We start from the raw sequence: 26,768 nt of genomic DNA, 5'->3' as shown, positions 1-26,768 counted from the left end.
CTTCGGCTATCAAAATCGCTCATCTAAAACCGCCCGTTTACCAAACACATTTTACATTCCTGTAGTTCATAATATCTTTTATGACTTTCCTTCAGACTCGAACTTCATTCGTGTAATACCCCAAAATATTTAAGTATTTAATTGGACCAAGTGTCCAGTTCTGATTCGCCAGGGTGGCGATATCGGAAATAATTTCCAAGAAATTAAAGTAGATAAGTCTTTAGCAGGTCGGTCTTGGGAAAGTAATTATGCGGAATCTGATATCATATTCCAATTCTAAAGTTGGAATTTAAATTAAAAGGAAAAATATCAAGAAAAGTCCCAAACTAGAGTTCAGGGACTAAAGTGGTAATTTAACCAGTTAAGTCCCAAAAAGGGGAATTATTTCGCCAAGGTCCGCGAAATGTTTTATAGTATATGTGGTAAAAGTTTCGGGTTAATCGGAGACCTTTTAAAATTTGGACGCGGATGCGTTTTCGGCTAAATTGCAACTTTTGAAAAGTTCAAGGACCAAAGTGAAAATTAGCCAATTAAATCTCGAGAATAGTAATTAAAAGATTATTGACGGAAAATAATAATTTTTAGTTGGTATTATCTATATGGATATAAATAATACGTAGGTAATTGAGTTAAAAGGGTAATTTAACCGTTTGGTTAAATTAGAAAGTTTAAAAGAGAAATGGTTTAAGTTAAAGAATTAAAGGACCAAAGTGGCTAATTATCCAAATATATGTAAATCATTTGAGGAAGATGGAATCATCCAGAGAGAAAGAAGAAGAGTATTAGAGGGTGTGAAAAAATGACGAACGATTACGTTCCGCCGCGGTTTCGACGTTTCTCGTCCAAATCGAGCGTTCTTTATATCGATTTGTTCAGAATTTGATTCTCTATCATCTTTAACCTTCGAATCGAGGTTAGCTTGACGTTTTGTTGCGAAAATTAGTAAATAAGGGTTATTTTGTTTTAACGAATTAAACGAATTGTAATCGCGTTTCTATTATCGTTTTTGATGAATTTGAAGCTGAGGTTGTGTTAGATTGAGATAGGGGCATGATGGAATTGACCAGGGAACGTAGTAACGGCTCGGAAAAAGGATTTCGGGGCCGTGCGAATGCACGGTGTGTGAACGCACGGTGTGCGAACGCACACCATTGTGTGCGAACTCACACAATGTGCGATCGCACTGTGCGAGCGCACACATTTTCTTGTGCGCTCGCACAACCAACGATGAAGTCGTTTAAGGCATTTTCGCTCCGTTTAGACCTAGTTTTCGACTTTCAAAGTGTCGAACATTAAAAAGGGAATACGAACCCCAAAAACGAGAAATTTGGATATCGAACATAACATGTTCGATTAGGGTTTCGAGATATAAGGAACCTAAGTTTAAGAACCGATGAATAAGAGATATAATGAATATCTCGACTAAGTATTAGAATACTGTCAAAGTTAAGAATCGTATTTAAAATACGATTATATTGGCCTAAGTTTATAACTTAGGGTTTTGATACTAAGTTCACGTTTAAGAATTAAACGTACAGGTAATTCGGATAAGTAACTGACTTATCGACGAGCTACTAAACCGATGAGCTGCAATAGCTAAAAGATCAAACGACGCATGGAGATCGTGTTCATTGGATCTTTATATTATTATATTTCGGAAAGCAGTCACTATGAGTGGCAATTTACTTTCGCGTATTATTATTATAAAAGTTATTTTCATATACTATGAATATTATTATCAATACATCGCATTTATATGATTTTCACGTATAAGATGTTATGTTCGGAGAAATTGATTATATGAATGTTGTTATATTCATTGTTTTGAATATGAATATCTAGTGTGCGATCCGAAAAAACCAACTACCTATTGGGTGTCAATAGGCTGTGTGATCACCAGTATTGAGTCAGTCTAGCGTGTCTAGATTGTCTATGAGATTACGAAATGCGCATACGATATGAATGCGATACGAGCGAGAACTCTGCTACGGTGTAATATGAGCCCCGTATATTGGTCGCGGCTGACGTGGTTGAGTGTGAACACTCCCGGGTCTGACCATTTGGATCAGTTCAATTTGAATATTCGGAATAAGATAAGTTAAAAGTTTAAGATTAGGGTTTCGGTCGGATCTGTTATTTGCGAAGGTTATGTTATTTTTATATTATTTTAGAGATATATATATATACTTGAGTATGCGATGTGTATTTTTATAATACCGAAATAAGTTGCATACTCACTCAGTATTTTCCCAAATACTGACCCCCTCACTTTGACGTTTTTCAGGTAATAAAGTCGGATCAGAAAAACCATCTTCGTTGTGCCAGAAGTCGATTGACTTGCACAAGTATGGGTCCTAAAGCTGCAGTAGTTAATAGGTGTCAGTGTTAGGTATACGATTTATTTTTAAACAATAATTGCATTGTAAATTTCAGTGAACAAAGGATCATTTCACCCCCTCAACTTGGCACGAAATATCAAAAAAGCCCAAGTTCATACAAGTGGATCACTTTTCCCCTGTACTTGGCAAAAACGTATCAAATCCCCCCTCCACCACTCTCACCTTGGAGAGTGAACACACTCTCCGGTTTTTCATGGTAAATATTTAAAATAGCCCTTTATTTTTACTTTATTTTTCAAATTGACATCAAATTATTTTTAAATTTCAAATATAACCTTTAAATTTTTAAACTTCACAAATCAAATTAATTTTCAAACAAAAGGTGAGGAATCTCTTTTCACCTTTTTCATTTACAAAATTTACCTAATTCATTATCAAAAAACTTAACCTAATCTCATAACCCGCCGCCTCAATCTTCTTCTTCTTCACACCATACCCCGTCGCCTCAAACTTCTTCTTCTTCACTGAACTGACGAACGGTGCTGCGACGACCTTCTTCTGTTGCCAATTGCAATCTCCCGTGGTGACGATGGTGTTGCGACGAACGGCAATTATTTTTCAGTGCTGGACGAACAGAAATTTTACAGAGACAAACGATTGAAGCAGCAAGCGACGAACGGGAACCTTCACGGCTTCACCTCCAGCAACGAATCACTGAAGCATCGATCGACGAATGACATCAACAATCCGCCGTTGCTGCCGTTCTTCGATCTATGCTTTAGTTCTTCGATGATTCTCCCTTGTGAAGTGTTTAATTTCTTTTGGATTGCTGTCTTTTCAATTTGTTTTGATTTTGAGGATTGATTATTATTGTATTTTGTTTATCCTTTGTTTTGGCTTGTTTATGTTGATGGCGGTTGATGATGGTGGAGGGGGTTAATGATGGTGATGAAGGCGGCTGGAATTAGTTTAATTAAGTATAAGGGTTGTTGTTATTGGGTTGTTAGTGATTAGGTGTAATTAGTCTTTAATTAGGTTATTTAGTTAGGTTTAATTAGTTTAATTGTGAAAAAGGGCAAACAAATCCCTAATTTTTTATTAATTAAGATTTTTATTAATTAGGAATAGTAAGTATTTTAATTAAGGTTAATTATGATTAATTAGAATTAAATAAGATTAATCCAGTTAATCAGTTAATTCCACTCTCCTTTTTTGTAAGAAGGGTGAAACCGATCCGGTTTTGCCAAGTACAGGGGAAAAGTGATCCGGTTTTACGAACTTGGACTTTTTTGATAATTCGTGCCAAGTTGAGGGGGTGAAATGATCCTTTGTTCAAATTTCAATATGATTATAAACGATATTTGATTTCAATAATTAAATTACTTAAGGAGTTTTCCGAAAATATTTTGTATACAATATTATACTTTTAAATGCGAAAAATTTATAGTGGTTTTAGTCTTGCTACGGTTTCGGAGCTACCACTCCCGTTCCCTAGCGCCGATCTCGGCTCAACATTTTGGGCGGTGACAATTCGACATCTCTAAGGTCTCCAAAATATTGCACAAAGTTAGCTTCTTAAAACGTCTTATTTATTTCATGTTTTTCGACCAATTTTGAGCTATTAAAATTATTACTTAGATTCATCTAAATTTTAAATAAAAATGACATTCCTATAGTTTGGAATGTCGCCTACAATATTCATTCAGACCTTAGTTGAAAGGAGATCTCGAAAGTGTCGGAAACTAAGTCGGAAGTTGGTTCCTTAAAGCTGATTTTCAAAACAGCTAAAACAATCCTCTAAGGGTTGCTGTTTGGGCCTCGAAACAGCACCCGTAAAACAGTTCGGTTTCGAAATAAATTTGATATTCTTATACTTCACTATCATATCTACAACTTCCATTTAGACTTTGACTAGTTTCGACTTACGGTTTGTTCACATTAATTTTCTAAAGTTGGATCCTCAATTATTATTTGTGCCTGCAAAGCAGCCCCACATTTTACTGCTAAATCAGGGTCATAAACAGAGCCCGTATTATTGACGTAACCCAAAACAAAATTGATATTCATATCCTCTATAACATCGCCTACGTTTTTTATTAAGACTCGAACTTAATCCGACATGTCTATCATCCTCAAATGTAGCCTCTTATTAGGCCTAAATCTGAAAACCATTAACTGATTTTTCACTCAACTTCGAACCTCGATAACTTTTTTAATTTATCTTAACAACTGTACTATTATTTTTCATAAAGCTCATCTATGTAATGCCATCTACATATCCCACTCACTCTTGGGTTAGGATTACTGAGGTTCGAGATCCGTTTGTATAGGCGAAGTAGCCTTCGTAGCTTGATTCATAAATTTCCAGATTTTTATGTTTTCAACACCTCACCTATTTCAATTGACCCAGCCATATTTAACCATTCAATTTCTAATCCGACTATCATGTATCACTCTCTGTACATCCCTTACGATATATTACTCAAGCTTTCTCGAAAATCATCGCTCGACGATTATCGTATCTTAGTCCAAACATAGCACCATAAACTATTTTTAACTTCAATTTTCTGCATTATATAACTTTAGTTTTAAACCACTTTAAACCATGATTTTTAACTCCAAATCAACACGTCATGCTTTAGACTCGATGTAGATTCAAAATATGACGTCCTATTCATGTCGAGGACTGCCCAAACAGTCCCCATAGGCAGCCAAAGCTGCTGCGGGTTGCAGCAGTTTTGCTGCGGTGTTGCTGCAGATTGGCAGCAGCAACACGCTGCTCATTTAGTAGCGAAACAGTAATTTTTCATCCCTTTAAACCTACCCCGACATGCCTTGCTCATACCCCTTCCATAACCGAACCTTAAACACCATTAATCAATCACAAACAACTCAGAATCATAGGTTAAAACTCAATTTAAATGAAAACTAAAACATGGCGATAACTTATTCTATCTTTAACTCAATAAAACAACATCAAAACCTTTATCGAAGTCAGAATCAAAGAGGTTACCTTATTCCCTATTGAGTTAGCTATCCATAGCAATTTAAATCATCAAAAACGGAGGCCGGATCGCATCGTTATGGATGTCGTCGTCCATCGCGTGCGAGAGAAGAGAAGAGGTTGGTGATGAAACTTTTGGTTTCTGTTTCTTTTCCTTCTATTCTATTCCTTATCCTTATTATAATTCTTATCATATGACTCACAATACATCTCTTGTAAGTTTGGCTAATGTTCGACTTAGGTTCAATTTTGTTAAATTACATTTTAACTTAATTTCTTAATTAATCGTCGCGTCTAATTTATAAAACGGTTTAATAAATTTACGAAAGCGCGATGATAATTTATTTATCGATAAATAATGGACTCCGCATTATTTATTTACTCGGATCAAATTAATTATTATTTTTTAATTATTTCGATAATGAAGTTCCGGTAAATTCCAATTTATCACATAATAATTAAATTATTATATTGCGATAATTTTATTAGACCGCTTTGGTCTAATTCTTATTTCTTGAACTTAATTACGACGTTCTTAATACTATATCCTCGTAATTATGCATCGTGGCACTGTCCTTAATATCTTTAAAAGTATGGGATATTACAGGACGAGCCTCGCCTCTGTTCCTATTCCTTCAATAGTCTTTCGTAGCTTGTTACTCGGTTTGTGAGTTCAAAGAGATCTTTACAACGGTGCCCCTCAAAATGCTCTCTCATAACAAAATTCATTCCTTTGATCACCACAGGGACACAATTTGATTCTGCCATAGTTGTCGTGCAACGAGTTATTAAATTGCAGAATCCAAAAATATATTTCTCCACAGTTTTGATTGGGAGCTGAGAAATGCGAGTTAGGTCGGCTAGTGTGACATCCGGCGGAGCTCTATAAAACTCTTTGTGGAACCTTGTCTCCAAGTCTTTACAAGAAACAATCGAGTTTGGCATTAAGTGTGAAATACTATGTGAATGCCATTTTTGTCAATGAACTAGCGAACAATCTCAACTTCCAAATATCATATGCCCCTACTTCACTGCATTGCGCAGAGAATTTGGTCACATGTTCGACCGTTGATTGTCCTTTCTCCTCTCCAGAAAACAAACGAAACTCCGGAACTTTTTAACCCCTATGGTATACGGTTATACGGTTTGACATAAGACGGCCGCGGTATACGGTTTGACATAAGACGGCCGCGGTATCGGCCTTAAGTTGACGCCCAATCTTTCAAGTTCGTTAACAATCTTGAACGATCATATCGACCATAATCTTCTTTCGTCGATACACCTTCTATTATGAAGGGATCTTCTTGCGCAAGAGTTTGTAAGTTTATGAGGGGTTTGCCCACTAATTCTTTGACTGGCCTATGCGCCGCATGTTCACCTATGGAACTTGTCTCAACGTCATTGCGAGACAATATTTTGATCGATCCATACTGCATCCCTGACTTGCTTGTGTGCTGAGCATGAGCGGCAACAGTATTCTGCGAGCCGATCCTAGTCGGGTGGGGTATGAGATCAACCCTTCTATTGGAGGTCTTGGCTATGTATTGTCCCGTCATTATTTTTGACATATTCTCAATTGCATTTGACATGGATTTCATATCCACTCGAATGTCCCTTTGAATGACCGTATGATCGGCCATCATAGTCTTAATAGCCGAAGCCATTTGGTTCATGACCATGTCGAACATTAGCCTATTCTCTTATGCAATTTCAATTCGCATAGTCGAGAAATCGGCATGACATAGGGATGGCCGAATAGGGGGTAGATCACGTAGGTAATCGCCGAATCATCCTCGTTTCCGAGAATCAAGTCTTTGGCCGAAACATCAGACACGGTTCCATGAGAGACCGATCCCATAAATGTGGGTGCTGTTATTGTTTCCTTGCCCATTATTTCTTCAATATATAAATCGTAATCGCCTGAGGACACTGATTTCTTTTTAGCTGACGCGCGAGTAGCAGATCGAGTGAATCGCTGATCATCTTTCAATTCTCCGATTTTTGTGCTAACCATAAACGCATCCCCAGTGGAGTCGCCAAAAGATATTTGCAAGATTTTTGGACCAAGTTCAAATCTTTGATTTGTAACGGGAACTGTTTCGGTTTGATGCTTTAATCGGGTCGAATTGATCACGTCTCACTAAAATAACAAAAGTAACCAATTATATTAAATTATTAGAATCGGTCCAGAGGTTAAGGAACCTAAGTGAGATTGATTTCCAACTACTTCTAAGTTAAGCTTTTAATTCGGAGATTAAGATAAAAGACATGAACTTTAATTTGTTTATTTGACGAATAATGTGTAACCCTTTATTAATGAAAAATACGATCTATTTATAAGGACAAAACCCCCCAATAATAGAGAAACTAAATCCAATTAGGACTCATCAACTAAGCAAAACTTTTTCTAGTGAGACACAAAATCTTTATTTTTGATTTATCGTAAAATTAATCTAACTAAATTAGCTATTATGGGCCTGATCCTAATTTAGCCCATTATGCTCTGAATTGACCATCGCCATCCCAATCATCTTTATATCTCTGGACTTATTTTCTGGGCCAGTGTAAACGGATATACATGTAAGTCTCTCAAAAAGTTTGATCCAATAATGTGGCTAATAATCACTCATGGCCCTGACTTTTAGGTCTCTGACCAGTAACCCCCCTAATGTTTAAAAACGATCAATAAATCTTCTGATCTTTATGCCGGTGCTCGCTAAATCCCCTGAGGACAAAAATACCCATGGCGCCGTCTTTTTTAGTCAATTGACATTCTAAAAAATAATTGACGGCGCCACGTCAGCTGTCACGTCATCAAAATTCCCTTAAAAAAATTAAAACACCCAAAATACGCTTAATTTTAAATTAAAAAAATTAACCCAACCCAAACCATTCGGTTAACCCATCCACCACTGACCCAACCACCACCGCCACCCATCACCGCCGGAAATTTCTCTTTGTTCATTATGAAGAACGATATGTTCTTCAAAGATCCGTGGATCAGTTCTTCAAGAACATATCCACCATGGATCTATTCATGAAGAACAGTTTGGAGAAGATGACCAGATTCCGGCGGTGGTTGGGTGGCGGCGGGCGGGTTGACCGAGTGGTTTGGGTCAGATTGGGTTGGGTCAATTGTTTTTATTAAATTTAGGGGTATTTTAGGTGTTTTAACTTTTAGGGTATTTTAGGTGTTTTAACTTTTAGGGTATTTTGATGACGTTGCAGCTGACAGATTTGTTCATGAAGAACAGATCCATTGCGGATCTGTTCTTCATGAACAGATCAATGACGGATATGTTCTTCATGAACATATCCACCATGGATCTATTCATGAAGAACAGGGTGGCGGTTGGATGGCGGTGGGTTGACCGGGTGGTTTGGGTCAGATTGGGTTGTGTTAAGTGAATTTTTTTAATTAAATTTAGGGATATTTTAGGTGTTTTAACTTTTGAAGATATTTTGATGACGTGGCAGCTGATTTTGTACCGCCAACTATTAAAAAAAATGTCAGTTGATAAAAATGACGGTGCTCGAGATATTTTTGTCCTTAGATTTTTAACGAACGCCGCCATAAAAATCAGAGTGATCGTTTTCAAATATGAGGGAGTTTAATGATCATTAGACCAATAATGCAGAAGAATAATATAATTGAGGATTTGGAGTGTATTGTCGCGTTCAACTTTGAAAGCAAAAAGGTCCAAGATTGGTTGGCTTGGTGGCCACATGTCACTAAAGTAAAGCAGAGTTGAAAGACATTTTGATAAATTGCAATTTCTGTTCATTCGTCATGTTTCTCGTGAGAGAGTCTGCTGATTATGACTTCATATTATCTCTTTAGAACAAACCCAGGCAACTGCTTTTCAGATTTAAATCTGTTTGATTTAGGTAATTGCTTCCTTTTGCTTTTTGCTACATATTCATGCGATTCTGCTAATTACGCCTAATTTTTGGATTCTATCCTTCAGTTATAGAATTGTTTTGTAAATACTGAGTTGAATCGCTATGATGCCCGAGTTGTGTGGTTTGAGTTTGCTTCTAGCTCTGCCTGATGATGTCTTTGCCATTATATCTCGCTCGCTCTCACCCACAGATATCTGCAATCTCAGCCTATGTTGCCGAACTTTAAGTTCAGTGGTGGCCTCGGAGAAAGTTTGGTTATCCCAGTGTGAGATGATGGGAATTGTTCCTCATCGGGACCTCATTGAGTGGCGAAAGGGTATGTCGTCTTACAGGGCGCTTTGCCGCTTCCTTGTTAGTGTTAAACCCTTGCTGGGAATTTGGGTTCATCAAAACCCTGAGCTTGGTAATGTTGTATATGTCATGCCTGGTCTTGTATCCATTGTTGGGTGTAGAATTATACCCCAGGAGCTTGGCCCTTTAGGAATTGACGATGGCCCTATACTTTGGGCGCCTGTATTTGAGATCATTGCAGGCTTTGATGGTTCTTTTTTCTTTTTTTTACATGGAAGAGAAAAGGGAAATGACTATGTTTATCCTGGATCCATCAAGGGTGTTCATAAAAATTGCAACATACTATTGCTTGAGGTTGAGGCCGGGCAACAAAAGAATGGCAATGTACTATTGCATAGTAAAAGCTTTGCTTTCGCTTCGGATAATGAGCTATCTAAAAAGATTTCCCGATCAAAGTCGCAAAGAATGCTTGGACAATGCGATGATAAGGTTCCTTTTAGCCGCTTGGCGTTTAGTGATAGAAGAAAGTTAATTGAGATTGTGACGGGTCATATTCGTGATAGTGTACCTGATTCAGCAAATGAGTCGCTATTTCCTCGGTTGAGTGATGACAATATCACACTCTTATTTGATAGGAGAACCCATCTTCTGCAGATGCATAGTCGTGGGCAAAGTTGCTTTGATTGGAAGAGAGCTCCTGAACTGCTATCTGATTCAACCAAACTGCAGCTAAATGAGATCAAAAGGAGCCTTGATCACTCGGATGGATGTCGTGGTAATTCTCTGAATGGTGCTGATCAAACAAAATCTATCATGAGGAAGACTCTAAGTGGGTATTTTAGGTCTAGCCTTAAGCAAATTTTGGGGAAGTCACCCTCTAGAAATGGCAGTCGTATTCTCTCGAAGAGCAGTTCTTCAAGCGGTGAGAATAAGCATGCACAGCTTCGTGAATTTCTAAGATCAAGTGACACAATAGGATTAACGCTACATGCCTCCACTGCTAAGTTATCTTCCTATCGAGCGTGGCCGAATATGCATGACAGTCGGTTTGCTCTATACAAGTTACCCATGCGGGTTCCAAAAGCTGACCAAGAGTATGCTGGTATATGGGGTGGGACTTTTGGATGGCCTCCTGGGAAGCCTACTGAAGACAAGCCTGGAAAGGCTCTCTTCTTTCTATTGATATCTTATGAAGAATCTGAGGGGCGAAAGCAACTCATTGCTACCAAAATATTGGAAGGCACACATTATGTTCTTCATCCAAATGGCTCAGCAATGTTTATAGTGAATATTGAAGAAGAAGGTTCACAGGATCCATTTCCGTGGGATGTTGATGCGGATTCTAATCCTGTGATTGTAAAACATGTATTTGCAGGTGAGGGTATTGCAAATGGATATGGCTTTAGATATCCTGGCTCAAAGCCTGGTTCCCTCTTTGTAATTCAAAATGGTATTCTTGCCTTCATTTGGAAGGAATCTAGAGTGGTATTAACTATGCAGAGACTGAACTTGCAAGAGCTTTTGAAGAAAGGTGACCGGGTGCCTGCTCTGCCTCCTATTACCAACTTTTCGTACCTAACCAAGTCTTACTCAAATGTGTTCGCTGCCTTCTCAAATGCTTCGACCTCTTTATCTTCGCCAAGGTTTGCCGTCTTTATTGGATGCTTATTTATGCATTTTGTTCTTTTCATCAATATCAATCATTTCACTGAAACTGTACGAGTTAATCTAGACATTTGGTTGGTTCTCTTATAACCAAATAAAAAACGATGAACCTACTTTCTCTTGACTGATAGTGGGACGCCCATGTCTATTTTATGTGTCTGTTTGAATATCCTATGCATAGTGAAGTTTAGGTAGCCTTTTTGGATTTACCTTGACATCAAAATGTAATTTAATGCATTGTTTGAAGCTTGGTTTTGGCTAAAGTTAAAGGCGCACACTGCTGCAAGTGCAGTAATAGTTCTATTCTTTTTACTGACTGTGAGATGTAGTTCTATTTTTATGACGAAGACGTTATATTTTTGAGGTAAAAACAGGAAAAAGATAAGTTGTACTAGTTTTCATATGTATTTAAAATTCTCCTATTGCATCACACCATTTCACTTGCCTTGTTCATCCATGGTTAACCGTTCGGCTTTCTACATATTTTTTTTGATTCCTTTTGAATGTAATTACCGTAATAGACATTGTTGAGTTGAGAAGCTTCTGATGTCGGCTTTTCTTTGACAGGCAAAGACATTGATAAGATAACTATGAGCATTCAAATTGAAGCAAAGAGTTGTCTACCATTCATATAATTTACTTCTTCCATTGTCATTGATGATCATGCCTTCTCAGGAGTAGCTGAGAGTTTACGGGGCAAGAAGAAATGTGGATTTGTAATTGCTCTGCAGAGCTATCAAGTTTGTTGCAAATTAGTTGTATTAGCTATCAGTTCTGTTATAGCTGTTTTGGATGTAATCCTTGTGTGATGTAAGCAAATGAAAAGAATATTTAAGTCTGTAAAAGAATCAGTATGGATTATGAAAGATTTATAATACAAATTAGCTTGCTTCTTGCAAACTATTTCTTTTTAAATTTTCTCTGTTCTTCTGCCTATTTTCTTCTTTTTCTGGTAACTAATACTCATTCTTCTTCTTCTACTCTCCGTACTTTTCTATTTCTTCCGCTGAATTGATTGTTCTTCACCACTGTTGTCAAATCCGAAACAGACCGTCTGGTTCATCTGGAAAAATCGGGAACCGGTCAAGGTACCCTGTTCGGGCTGCACTAATAAGCCCTATATTTGGAAAGTCGTTTTTTTTCTTATTGAACCGGCTGGATAACCGTTGATTTTCAACAATTAAACCAGTAAACCCTACTCTGTACCATGTCGGTTCGACTAGATAATCAGAATACCACACTTATCTTTAATAAAAAAAGAAAGGAAATTTTGATACAATATTTATTATTTATTCTAATCAAAATGAGAAAATGAAAATTAGGGTAAAATTGAACAGTTTTCAACGTCAGGGAAGAATTGAAAAGAGGCTAAAAGGTCGGAGTTTTTTTTGAGGTGTTAGAGCATCTCCAATGGTGCTCTTTATTTTAAAGAGCATCTTCTATAAAATAAAGAGCATCTTAAAGATAGAGAGTGACATTTTTAATTCTACTCCAATAGACTCTCTAATAATGATTGTTTAGTTTATTTTTATATATAAAAATAAAAATATTAAATATTAATTTAATACTCTTTAAATTCACTTCTTATTTTATTTTTTAAAATAATAATAAAATATTAATACTATAAATTATTTTTATTTTTATTTTTATTTTTATTTTTAATATAAATTGTTTTTATTAATAATATAATTTGTTTTCATTTTTATTAATAATATAAATTACAAATCTCATATTTTAAAATAAAAATAACTAACTAACTTTTTAAAATTTAAAATCTTATCCTTAAAAAAATAGAGTAGAGAGTGAAAATGGCTCTCTACATGTGGAGAGCCATTTTCACTCTCTACTCTAAATTTATAGAGTAGAGAGTCCATTGGACTTCCAATTTGTTATGAAACTCTCTAAAATAAAAATTTTGACAATTTTAGAGAGTCCTTTGGAGATGCTCTTAGGCCAGTAAACTTGGATACAATTTTTATTATTTATTTATAATCAAAACTCACAGTAATAATAATTTCTTATCTTAATATTTATGTCTTTCTTTGTCATTCTTCAGTTGAGATTCCTCAATCTTGATAAAATTTCTTAGCGATATTCAGTTCAGTATGTTTGTTCTTCATATTTTTTTCTTCTACAGAATTGCAATTGATAATTGATCTTCTATTCAAGTTTATTGTTTCAGTTATGAAATTGAGCTTTACTTTGTTGATTTAAATTCAGTTTCATATTTTATGTTTTCAAATCGAGCTTCAGTTCAACTATATGAACCAAGTTAAACATCGTTATGTATTTTTTTATTCCATTAGTTAGGTTAGTTTTGTAAATATTTTAATAAAATAGGACATCAAATTATATTGTAAAATCTGAGTAGGTTTTTTTCTAATTATTTTTCCGAAACGGTGTAGTTTTATTAATATCCCGAGAAGAATACAAAATATGAATCAATCACATTTTTCATAATTCACTATTTGCTCTCTCTTATTTAAAAATTAAACGATTTGGTCCCTCACTTTTGAATCTATCAATAATTTAGTCCCTCCGTCTATTTTTTTGGTCAACCAAGTTAAATAATTTAGGGGTAAATTAATTTCAAACTTGAGAGACGAAATCGTAGATAAAAATAAAAGTGGGCGATTTTAATTTTTTTTTTTTGATTTTATCCTTTGGTTAACTAACACCAAAAATGGACGGACGGACTATTATTGACGGAAACAAAAGTAAGGGACCAAATCGTTTGATTTTCAAACAAGAGAAATCAAAATATGAAGGGTTAATTGCAAATTAATACACGAACTTTACCCTAATTTGCAATTACAACATAAACTTTGAAACTTGGCAATGTCAGTAATCAACTTTCATTTTTTGGCAAATTGGTACACCGACCAATCACGCAACGACACATGGCGGTATATTACAATGTCCACGTTAGTGTTTTTCGTGCTTGGTGTATCGATTTGCCAAAAGTGTAAAGTTGGTTACTAACATTGTCAAGTTTCAAAGTTTATGTTGTAATTGCAAATTAAGGTAAAGTTCGTGTATTAATTTGCAATTAACCTAAATATGAATTATAAAAAATATGAGGGGCTTGCTCTTTTTTTTTATTATATGTTAGAAGTCCAATATGTGCACGCAACACAAACCCATTTAACTCAACTTTTGTTTTGACCTTTCTTTTTTACTTGGCTTTAACGTTTTATAACGACCAAAATCCACTTCTTGATTGCTGTACAACATTTTCTTTTGTTGGGGATCCATCTTTTCAGTTTCTGTTTGCAGATAGCTGCCTCTTTCTTTTGGTATTCATTTTCTTACTTTTCTTCTTACTTTTAATTACTGATGATATCATATAATCTTCTAAATTGCTGAGCAACTTCAGTTTAATGTTCAGCTTTTTGTGTGATTACTTATTTGAAAGCTTGAGATATGGTTTGGTTTGGGTTACTTTAGTTTAACAAATAAAGAATCAATCTTTTCTGTGGACTATATAGTCATTGAACTGAACAGCTTATGCACATTTTTATTTTTCACTGCAGCTTCAAACTAAGGTGATCACAAATTATTGGCTGATAAAAGTGCATTTGTCAATTTCATTTTGGTACAGATTGCTTCATAGCTATGGGGAATGGAGAGTCTAGTTTTGATCATCCTCGCGATGATGTTTCGCAGCAGCACGCTTATAATGCAGCAACTTCAATGGAGCATCATCACCATCCACATAGACAGCAACCCACATACATAGCTGACAATTTCAACTCTCTAGATCAGGTATAAATTGTGAATCATCTAGTGTTTGGTAGCTTAGTACTAAGTCGAATCGCCTTATATTCATACCAACAAATCGATTGCTTAGCAATGTTGACAGAAAACTTAAGAAATGATCCTTTATCTATTATATTTAAAGGAAATGTTCTACAGTATAATTTGAAAATGGTCTCTTACACGGTTTCTAGCTCTCTTGTTTCGGTAGTAATATATGCGCATATCCTTAGGGTCGAAAGCTGTTTATGAGGCAGTCTTCTTGGTTTTGATAAGCTCAAGTAGGAATCGGGTTAGCTAAGCATAGTAACTGAGTTATCCCACGCCTATACAATGGATAGCCTTGCGTCACTACCTCCATTGACAAAATTTAAGAAAATTTACAGAGATGTTAGTAAGAAGCTTGATGAAAAATTGTGCAGGCAGCCCGCGCGGGTTTGGTTAGCTACGCTTTTTCTAAATTATGAAGTGGTTGGAGCTGGACTGTTGGGCCATTATAGCCCAGATTTTCCAAGTATATGGGCTTGTGGGCGGTCCACATCCCGGGGTTTGATAGTGATCCCGGGCTTCGGCTCAGGGGAGTGATGATTGTGCAGGCATATTATCTTTGAAGTATTCCATTACATAAGGAGAACAAGAGATTAGATTGTTGGTCAGAGAAGCAGGTGTCTTGGTATCTTATTGCAGATATCAGAAGAGATTAAACATGATGCTGGACTGATGAAGTTCCTAATATATGAACAAATTGACGCTGGCCATTCTTAAAGAAATTTGCTGTTGATGAACTCTTAGAGCCAATCATTACCACCACATAAGCCTTTACAAAATGACCATTAGCTTCTATTTTCTTCATCTTGTATGAAGCACAAAGACTGCTGTCTGTAGCTTGATTGTTAGAAGTGTTCCTCTCTACATCCATCTGCTGATTAACCCATATCAAGTTTAATGTCTAAGAACTATGCTATTTGATGGTCTTAATTGCGGAATTGCTATCTTATATATACGTTTTATCCGAACATTCATGTCCAAAAAATTTGTATTCTCATTGAAGCCTCCTAACAGTTTTTCATACTACTGATTGTAGAATCATGCATACCCTTCAAGACATTTAGTTAATATTAATTGTGGCTACTCTAGGAACTTTCTACAAAATCTGAGCCTGGTCTCTTGATTGGGCTAATTTCAGTTGGGTTTGCTTATCTGATATCTATATTCAATGGAAAGAACTGAATCGGAAAGACTTTGGCGTCTTTCTCCAGGTTATTTCTGCACTAAGAGAAGCTGGTCTTGAATCATCGAATTTGATACTCGGCATTGACTTCACAAAGAGTAATGAGTGGACAGGTGATTCAATTTCCTCTCCTGAGATTACTATAATGTTATTGAAGGATTTTTATCTTTGGAGGAAACTTTCTCAAACCATTGTATATAGGCAGGCACTCATTTCATCGCAGAAGTCTTCATGCAATCGGCAACATCGAAAACCCCTACGAACAAGCAATCTCTATCATTGGCCGTACTTTGTCTCCTTTTGATGAAGATAATTTGATACCTTGTTTTGGATTTGGAGATGGTTAGTAAATGGTATAGCTTCATATTTGTTTAAAAGTGTGTAGTGGTATGAGAGTTTCTAGATTCATTGACCAATTTTTATTTTTTTATATTGTGAAGCATCAACACATGATCAATATGTATTCGGATTTTATCCTGATCTTCGATCTTGCCATGGTTTTGAAGAAGCCCTCAGCAGATATAGAGAGATTGTTCCATTCCTAAAGCTATCAGGTGATTAACTATCCTCTCCTTCCTTTGGTTTGTTTTGGAGTTTTCCTTGAACGCCTTGATTTTCTTCTCAGAGAGTCCGTAATTCTAGGTATCAGCTGTTCAAATACATATATGCCAGTACATCTCATTTTGAATGTAATTGTGGTGGTATCTGCACATGTCAGTTAAATTAAATGGAATTGTTTATTATCCCAGGGACTAGTACAAAACTTGCTTTAAAAGCCATCTCTGTATCTCTACTAAATGGTATTGAGTCTGGTTCTGCAGATAGGTACAAGGAAAGAAAAATATTAATTAGTCACATTCTCGCGCTTTTGAAATGTCTACATCATTTTGCTATTCTGATTTTTTTTTTGGAATTGGCAATTTTAAGTTCAGATATTTGTACTTATTTATCTTCCTAATGATTGGTAATGAGCATTACAACATAATCATCTCCCTAAGTGTCCGAATCTAGTAAATTTTTCTATTACTTTCTGTTTTCTAGAGATGATATATGTCGCAGCTAAATATTCCACGGTGTTAAAACAAGTGTATATTACGTCGGCTTTTTATGGTCTGTAACTCAAGCTTTGAGGAAAGGATAAGTCGAAGAACTGACAATGGCTGTTTCACCCTCATATGTGTAGGGCCAACATCATTTGCTCCGATTGTTGATGCAGCAATCGATATAGTTGAGAATAGCAATGGACAATACCATGTTCTCGTGATCATTGCAGATGGGCAGGTGGGTAATGCTTTAAGTCATCTTCTATAAGTGATGTCTTGTGAAAGTTTTCGATGTTTAAAATATAGGTTACTAGGAATCCTGATATTCCACCTGGGAGGTACAGTCCACAAGAGGAAGCAACTGTTAACTCCATCGTTGCTGCTAGGTAAAATTATAGGACCTTTAAATCTCAAGGTTCGGATTTGCTTTTCTCTGTCTTAATTATTGGTAAAATGTTGAACAGCCAATATCCTCTCTCGATAATTTTAGTTGGAGTTGGTGATGGACCTTGGGATGCAATGAAACAATTTGATGATAACATTCCCCACCGCGCATTTGATAATTTCCAGGTATATCGAACAAGTCTGTAAATTATAAAGATGATAAAGCTTTTTAAAATCAGAGGAAGTGTCTTCGAAATTTTAAATTCTTTCATTTTTAAGCTGCCATTTTTTCTTTATTTTAGTGGTAGATAGCGTGAATCTTGACTTCACAGGCTTTCATTCTAGGAACATTTCCGTGTATGCACGATTCCTTTGTCGTAATGTACATCATGTGTATAGTGCATGCTATGTTGCACATAAATTTCGCGTTTCAACAATTTGAGTTACATAGGTAGCATGTATAAGCTGATGACAGATTTGCGACTGTGGATTAAGTAGAAAGCAGGTTTTGTTGTTTTGCAGTTCGTTAACTTCACAAAAATAATGAGTGAGAACACAGAAACATCTAAGAAAGAAGCAGCCTTTGCACTTGCGGCCCTTATGGAAATTCCTTTGCAGTACAGAGCCACACAAAGTCTTCATTTTGAAAAGTAAGGCAGAAGCAAGAGTGTGTAGTTTCCATGTAATTTTTCAGCAATTGAATAATTTGATCTTGTGCAATAGAGAATCTGGAAGTCATTTACAGAAAGGATGCGTTCCTCGTACAAGGCCACTTCCACCTCCACGTGAAGTGATTGACCATGATAATGTAGTTAAGTCCATCCCAACCTTCGAAGCAGTTGAATCGACAGCTCCAGTTGAGTCACTACTACTTCTTTTCCTATAAATTTCTCTTAGGCTACTACAATCTTGCATAAAAATATTTCTTCTTTTTCTAAGGTGTGTCCCATTTGCTTGACAAACCCGAAAGACATGGCCTTTGGATGCGGTCACTTGGTAAGTCTTACACGACTCGAATTCTCTTCACTAGTTTTAATGATATGCTCAGATATTAGAGGTATTAATTGCTCACTCCTGCGTAATTTTCGAACTTTTAATTAATCCCGCCACATAGATTTATGGACCGAAATCACATTCTCTCCTTCATGTATTTATTATTTTGTGTTTTGTTGCGAAATGCCATGATGAAGACTTGCAAGGATTGTGGTGCAACTATTTCAACTTGCCCTCTCTGTCGAAAGCCTATAACTACACGCCTACGGTTGTTTACTTGAGTTGAGGCATTGCTTCCTGTAGTTTGATGATCAAAATTGCAATATGCCAATACTTCATCAAACTTTGTACACATTTACAATTCATGTCAACTATTTCTATTTCTTTCATTTCGCAAATTATTTCTGTTATAAATGGTACGCAAGTGTATGATGATATAGGTTTTGCTTAATGACATTATCAATAAATGAATATGGTGTTGTATTGTTATCCCTTTTTACTACTACTTGTTTTTAGAATATGTTTACACCAGCCCAAAAAGTAGGGTAAGTTATATAAGTGTACAAAAAAGAGGTTGACTTTTCATGCGGTACAATCAGTACAAAAAAGAATAACATGCGACACAAATTTTCAGTAAAATATTACATTTAATACCTATTATGACGGCAGCAGGCCTAGCGCGCGGGTCAGCTAACCTATCCCCTTTTTTTAAATCAAATACTTTCTTTACTTATTTATTTAATATTTATCACATTTAAAACAAGGGTGATGCTATTCGGATAGAATCTATCCGGATAGAAACCCATTTTTTAAAAATTTAATTATTTAATTAAAATATATTTACTAATTTAACCTTTTGTTAAAAAAATTCTTCACTAGTAATTCCTAAACATTATTCATTTTACTATTTACTTTCAGCAATTAATATTTGTTTACAAGTTATCTTTTCTTTAACTAATTTTCAATTCTTATCTAACCACTTTGTGAATTAAATTTTAATTATCTCTAACATTTGTAACAATGAATTTTATACTGCAGAATAAACATTCTTCATGTTTGATCACTTGATTAGTTGATTGACCATTTTGATAGTTGAAATATTGGAAAAAAAAATTAAGAACCGGTTATAGTTGAAATATTGGACCAAAAAAGTAACTCGATTTATAAATCGTATAGTTTCCATGTAGAAAGAATGAAAAAATTAACCTATGTGGAAGTGTGAAATCAGTGTGTTTTCACTACCTTGTTATTTTATGTAAGTTAGTGAAGTATGTTTATCTATAATTTGTAGTAAGTTGAAGTTGGGGAACTTTTCATTAAATAAAGATTTAATGGCAAAAAAAATCCAAAATTTTACGACTTGTTGTATTTTTATTCAAATCTTTTAATTTTTACAATAATATACAAATTGCATTTTTTTTATTGTAATAATATCTAAATTGCATTTTTTTATTGCAATAATAGCCAAATTGATGGCTAAACTTGTTGTTTTCAATTAAGATATTAGGCTATTGTTATTTTTTGATGTATAATAATATAGTACATATTCAAAAAAATTCACATAAAAAGTGCAATTTGGCTATTATTGCAACAAAGTAATGCAATTTGGATATTATTACAAAAATTAAAACGTTTGGATAAAATTGCAACAAGTCGTAAAGTTTTGGGAGTTTTTTGCTATTAAGCCTTAAATAAATTTTAAAATCAATTAGTATATTATTGAGTTATCGGTATTGTACAAGTTGAGAATCAACTGGAACTGAAAATTGCAGAGTATCAAACACTCTGGCCAACTTTCCATTTCCGAATGGCCAAATGATTAAAAAAGCCCAAATTTTTCATGAAAATTTCACAACAGTTCAAACCTTTCAATTTTATCCAATTTGTCCCGAAACGCATTATTTTATTTCAATTATGTCAAATTATGTAATTTTGCTCATGTGGCGACTACGTGGCGCTGATGTGGCATGTCACACATCAGCGCTACATAAGCAAAATTGTGTAGTGGACATAATTGAAACGAAATCATGCGTTTCAGGACAAATTGGATAAAATTGAAAGGTTTGAACTTTTGTGAAACTTTAATAAAAGGTTTGGCCTTTTTTAGTTATTTGGCCTTTCTGAAGTTCTGAAGCACAAACGCCAACTGTTCTTCCTCTTTATACTCCGATTACACATCCGTACACTCTAGGCGGTGGAGGCGATGCCGCTGCTACAGTTACTCCTCCACCTACAATTACACCGAAAAGGAGACTCTTCCTATTGGCTTTTAGACGTTTTATTTATATTTTTTGAAGAAAATAAATTATTTAAAAAAATAAAAAAAATTAATATATAATTTATAGCATAATACTCCCTCCGTCCCAAATTATAGGCACTAGATATTTATTTAAGTAAGTAATTGTCAAGTATACCCTCATTAATTATAGGGAATATCTTGAAAACACAATAAAAATCACAAAAAGACAAAAATTACCACTATATTAAATGAGGGTAAGTATGGTATTTTTTTATATATTAACTCATTTTATCTAGGAATCATAAATTTCTTAATACCCGTATTTGTCCTAAACTGCCTATCAATTTGGGACGGAGGGAGTATAAAGAGTAAAGAATAAAAGATATATTAAATAATATTTTCTGAATAATTATAATATAAAAATTAAGGAGAAATAGTCTAAATAAATTATAAATTATTTTCACTATTAATCCTTTTATTTAATTATCTAATTAAACCCTAAACCCTAACTTTAACTTTCTAAAAACCCTACCTTTAACCTAAACCCTAAACAAAACTATACTATTAAAATGTGTTCATTTTTATAATATATAAATCATTTAAATTGTTTTGTTAATTATACTATAATTTTTCTAATATATATATTTGATGGTCATTTAACGTATCAACAACAACAGCTAATCAAATATCACCAAATTGGTTTGTCTTTCAAATATCAGTATTTAATTAGCTAACCGCCATCTAAAACCGTTGAAATAAACCAGCCGCTATTTAGAAAAAATGTTGATCTAAAATATCCCGTCAACCATTTTAGTTGGTCGAATATATGACTTTTGATTGGTTTGGTATGCTTAAAACGAAGGCCGCATTAGTGAGAAGAAAATTTTGTAAATTAAAATTAACTGAATTGATTAGATCAAATATTAATCATTTTTTTATTTTTTTATTTTTATTGATTTTAACAGAACTGATCAACGTTTGAAAAGAAAATCACTTTTTAATTCAGTTTGTTTGTTTTTAATGGTAAGTTCAGTTTCAATTAATTTTATTTTTTTTAAATTGAATTTTAAGTCTAGAATAGTTCGACTTAGTTGATTTGACCAAATGTTCACACAATTTTATTATAAACATGACAAAATTCATACTTTTGTTTAACTTTTTTTGAAAATCAAATGAAATAATCATCCATTTTTGTTTATGTCAGTAATTCAGTTTCAATACATTTTTTTATGTTAGTCAACTAAATCAAAAAATTAAACTGAAAAAAAAAATTATATCTAAATTTTAATCGTTAGTTCACCAAATCTCATAATAATATGATTTTTATTTTAACATACTAAAATTATAAATATAAAAACTAGCTTGAATTTTATTTTTTTGTTATATTTCTGTCCTTTGTATTTGAGTTACAAATAGAAATGACAAAAATATAAAGGCCTAACCGTTTTTTAAATCCAAACCTTTACATTTTTTTATTAATTACGACCAAACTTTTTAACTTTTATAATTATATCCAATTTAAAAGCTTTTTTGCAATTATAACCAAACCTTTTGATTTTATTTTTAAAATTCAAACCTTTCAATTATTATCAATTGTGACTAAAAATTTATAGTAATTCTTTTAAGAAGTTAGATTTTTTTTTTAGAATTTGGTCGTAATTGATAGAAGATGCAAAGGTTTGAATTTAAAAATTAAAATTCAAAATTTTGGTTGCAAAAAAAAACTTTCAAATTGGACATAATTATAAAATTAAAAAATTTGATCGTAATTGATAAAAAGCGTAAATGTTTGAATTTAAAAAATAATTAGGCCAAATATGAATTATGACATATGTATACGAGCCCCATAACTGAACGACACCTCATCTGCACAGGTACCTACGCAGTGTAGTGCCGGTCGCACATTTTAACATAACATTCGGACTCAACAATAATATCTCCAGTAGTCAGTCAATTTCCATCAGCCGGTTAGTGGAGCAAAACGTTTATGATATGTTTGGTGTTTTTTTCACGGAAAGGTTCCCTTTTAGAGTATTCCCGGGATTAGATCCAGTGAAGACAAGGGTGGGGTCTGTAGCTCAGAGAATCTTATGTAATTATTGTTAATTTCGAATTAAATAATTATAATAATCTAATTGTGAATATATTGAATAATTTGCTCTAAATTTTAAGAATTTAGTTCATTAAGTTTATAATTTATAATAAAAAAATTAAAATATTTCTCAAAAGATGAAAAATAAATACAATAAAATAATAAAATATAATTTAATTGTTTCTGTTAACTATTTTAGGATTAAAAATTGATAAAAATAACAAAACAACTTCAAAATTATATTTATTGAATGTTTAGCTCAATTTATTTTAACATGATAAAGTGTTTTATTTATAAATTAAATAAATTAAATGAAAATTAATACTGTGAAAAAAAATTTATAAAATATTTTTTTGTAATATTTTTTATTATACTTTAATCAAATTAAATAAAACTATTTTAAATTCATTAAAGTTCAAATATAAATGTCATAATTTAAATTTTTAATTTAAAAATTGGCTTCTTTAAAAAATAATAATTAAGAGTTGGCTTGATAGCTGTGGTTAAGTATGACCCAGTAATCAAGCCAACTTATTCAAATTTGTAAGATAACAAATTAGCCAACTAATTAGTTCTTTTACTAATTCGAAATCATTTGTTCTAATCTTATTTGCAAGGAAAAACTGATTTGGTTAAATTCTTTCCAGCTTTTAACAGTAAGTAATTATTTATTTATTAAAGGTTATATTTGTCTTTTTATTTTTATTTATAATTTAAATTATTCAAATAACTTTCAAATACTACACCAAAAGACCAAAATAGGCCTCTCTATCCGGATAGATTCTATTCATGTAGCTTTATCCTTAAAACAAATGGTTTATCTAATTTTTTTCATCTTACCTATTTATTTATTTAATATTTAAATTTCAAAATACTAATATTTTAATAAATTTTTAAATACTAATATTTATTTACTTATTTAATATTAATTTTAATTTTAAAATATATAAAATTTTAAATTTTAAAAATACAAAAAATATTAAAAAAAAATTTCCGTCTCATAAAAATAGAAAAAGTAGGAACTTTGTTTTGTCATATAAAAAAAATAGCCATATTTATTGTTAATTAAATATAAAATTTTCGATAAGTTTTTGAGATGTATAAAAAATTAGTAATAAAATTTAAAAAAAGACATAAAAGTAAGGAAAAAGTTTCGAACAACGAATACGTATCAATTATGTACTATACATGTATGAGCGTTGTATCAATTATGTATTGTATATGTATCAGAAATGTATCAAATATATATCGAAGATGCATCAAATATATTTTTCAAATACCTTTTGTATGTATCAAATATACATCAGTTGATTTAATTAAATTGATAAAAGAAAAAAATAACAATTTAAAAATTTAATTAATTCAATTAATTAAACTTCAATTTACTAGATTGAAAAAATGTATCGTAGGTATATCAAATATGTATTGTAAATATATATGTAAAGCATGTATTAAATTTTTGATAAGTTTTTGAGATGTATAAAATATTAATAATAAAACTTAAAAAAAGACATAAAAGTGGAAAAGGTTTCGAACAATGAATACGTATCTATATGTATCAATTATGTATTGAATATGTATCGTAGATGTATCGAATATGTATCAGAGATGCATTTAATATATTTTTCAAATACCTTTTATATGCTATACATCGGCTGATTCAATTAAATTGATAAAAAAAACTAATAATTTAAACATTGAATTAATTAAATTTTCAATTTCCTACATCTAATTCACTTCTTAATCCAAGATTTGATAAAATTAATATATTTTAATTAATTCAATTATTTATATTTTTAAAATTAAAATTAATATTAATATTTTTAAAATTTATTTAGAACAAATTAATTTTTAGCATAATTTAAATAAATAAATATATAAATAATTATTTATGAGAGGAAATATATAAATAATATTTTTGATATATTTAATAAACTAAAAAATGAATTTAATGCCTTTTTAATTTTTCAAATTGAACAATCTAAAAGACATGCGTCTTTTGAATTGTTCAATTTGAACAATTCAAAAGACCTGTGCTTTGAAATTGTTCAAATTTGAACAATTCAGATTTCACTGACCCGCACATCACGCTGGTCAGATATGCTAGCTGGTGCACTAGACAAAGCATCAGTGGTTACATTCATAAGTAGCTTGGTCCATCTTTATTCCATTTCATATATGTCTGAGGATCCGCATAGCCCTCGATTTATGTGTTATTTATCCATTTTTACTTTTTTTATGCCAGTGCACTAGGTTTGGTTTCAATTCGTTTCTCTTTAATTTTTTTTTTGTTTGATTCTTCGGCCTTTGCCTCTTTGCCTCGTAAGGCTCTTCTCCCCTCTAACTCAAAATATTTTTATGCGATATCATCAAATTTGAATAGTTTATCCACTAGTTTGCCGAATATAATCCATTTTTGAAGAGCTTCGGTTTCTACGTCCATGTTTAGATTATCAATCTTTTATGGCTTCTTTGTTAAATCTTTATAGAAAATCTCCTTCCTTTTGTTTGCACGCTCAAAGGATGCTTATGATTGATTTTTCTGGTATATTAGTTAAATACCCTCTCCATTAAATGTTGGTACAGTTGGAAATTTCATATCGTGGGGGATCGCCTCCTCATTATTTCGGTTGATAGGGGAAATTCCATCAGTTTCACATCGTTCAGGTCGAGTTTTTCTGCCTTTAGTTTTTCAGAGCCTTTGCCATTTTCTCCTCCAAATCATCTTCAGCCACATATGGGGGATGGATATTATGAAAGACTCCCCTTCGTCTTCTTTATGATTTTTTGCTTTCTTGATTGCGATTTTTGCGGTCCTTTCTCCGCTATTTTACTCCTTATTGGAATCTCTTCTTCATCTATTCGTTCGTTCCGTCTGAGATTTTCTCCTTCATTCTTTATGCCGTTATGCTCTCCATTATTTTGAATGTTGTTCCCTCTATTATCTTAATTTCTTTCTCCATCTTCATTATTCTAGGTGGCATTCCTCTGGTTTTTTGGATTTCTTCCTTTTTCTCCATTATTTTGGGTGGTGTTCTCTTTATTTTCTTAATTTCTTTCTCCATCTTCATTATTTTAGGCGGTGTTCCTCTGAGTTTTTAGATTTCTTCCCTTTTCTTTATTATTTCGGGTGCCCTTAATTTTCTTTATTTATTATTTCATCTTTGTTATTGTTATGTATAAAATTCCTTTGATTTTCTGTTTCTTCTTCTCTCCCAGGAGTCCCCAGATTTAGCAGATCTGTTAGATCTGTTTTTGCTTATTCTTAAGATTAGTCCCCTCAAAATTCATCCTTCAATGATAATTTGTTTAGTTCGTAAAAAGCTTATTTAGTTTGAAGTTATTACAAGGTTTCCCATAGACGATGCCAATTGATAGATTCGGTCTTCTAAAAGGGTTAACCTTTAAAATAGAGGTTAGATGTCACGACCCAAATTATTGAGCCGAGACCGGCGCTAGGGAATGGGAGTGGTAGCTCCGAAACCCGTAGCAAGCCTAAAACCACTCTAACTTTTTTTTTGCGGAAACGCAAACACAACTATCCTATAAACATGTAATAAGAAGACACGTTTACAATCATAACGTACATCATATATATCACACCATCGATACAACCATAGTGGGCATCTCACTTCCGTAACTTGTACGTACTAGCCCGTCTATCGATCAATACAAAACTGACAACCAAAAGACGTCACATCAAACAAACATTAAACACGTACACAACCTATAAGACCTAACTATACTAGGCTAAGACTCGTCACACGTATACTACTGCAGCACCAAGGGGACTTGTACCCAGCACACCAAAAATGGTCTGTCTGATCC

The 26,768-nt window shown here is 33.3% G+C and overlaps 2 protein-coding genes across 3 annotated transcripts; both read left to right on the top strand.

Annotated features, from left to right (window-relative positions):
• Positions 1-9,021: 9,021 nt before the first annotated feature.
• On the top strand, positions 9,022-12,117 carry LOC126655297 (F-box protein At5g39450). Its single transcript, XM_050349415.2, has 2 exons — positions 9,022-11,180; positions 11,770-12,117. The coding sequence occupies exons 1-2, from the start codon at positions 9,349-9,351 to the stop codon at positions 11,780-11,782; spliced, it is 1,845 nt and encodes a 614-aa protein (XP_050205372.1). The 5' UTR covers positions 9,022-9,348; the 3' UTR covers positions 11,783-12,117.
• Positions 12,118-14,342: 2,225 nt separating this feature from the next.
• On the top strand, positions 14,343-19,098 carry LOC126655299 (E3 ubiquitin-protein ligase RGLG3). 2 transcript variants are annotated; one of them, XM_050349417.2, is made up of 12 exons: positions 14,343-14,498; positions 14,736-14,967; positions 16,218-16,302; positions 16,391-16,531; positions 16,630-16,743; positions 17,373-17,470; positions 17,539-17,618; positions 17,697-17,802; positions 18,139-18,266; positions 18,340-18,472; positions 18,556-18,612; positions 18,807-19,098. In XM_050349417.2, exons 2-12 carry the CDS (start codon positions 14,818-14,820, stop codon positions 18,888-18,890), a joined length of 1,176 nt encoding a protein of 391 aa, XP_050205374.1. In that variant the 5' UTR covers positions 14,343-14,498; positions 14,736-14,817; the 3' UTR covers positions 18,891-19,098. The 2 variants fall into 2 exon arrangements, with proteins under 2 accessions (XP_050205374.1, XP_050205373.1); XM_050349416.2 differs by having other exon boundaries at positions 14,344-14,498; positions 14,804-14,967.
• Positions 19,099-26,768: the final 7,670 nt, after the last annotated feature.

The sequence above is a fragment of the Mercurialis annua genome, linkage group LG7, assembly GCF_937616625.2.
Source record: "Mercurialis annua linkage group LG7, ddMerAnnu1.2, whole genome shotgun sequence".
NCBI lineage: Eukaryota > Viridiplantae > Streptophyta > Magnoliopsida > Malpighiales > Euphorbiaceae > Mercurialis > Mercurialis annua.
This window is presented reverse-complemented; position numbering and strand designations above follow the sequence as displayed.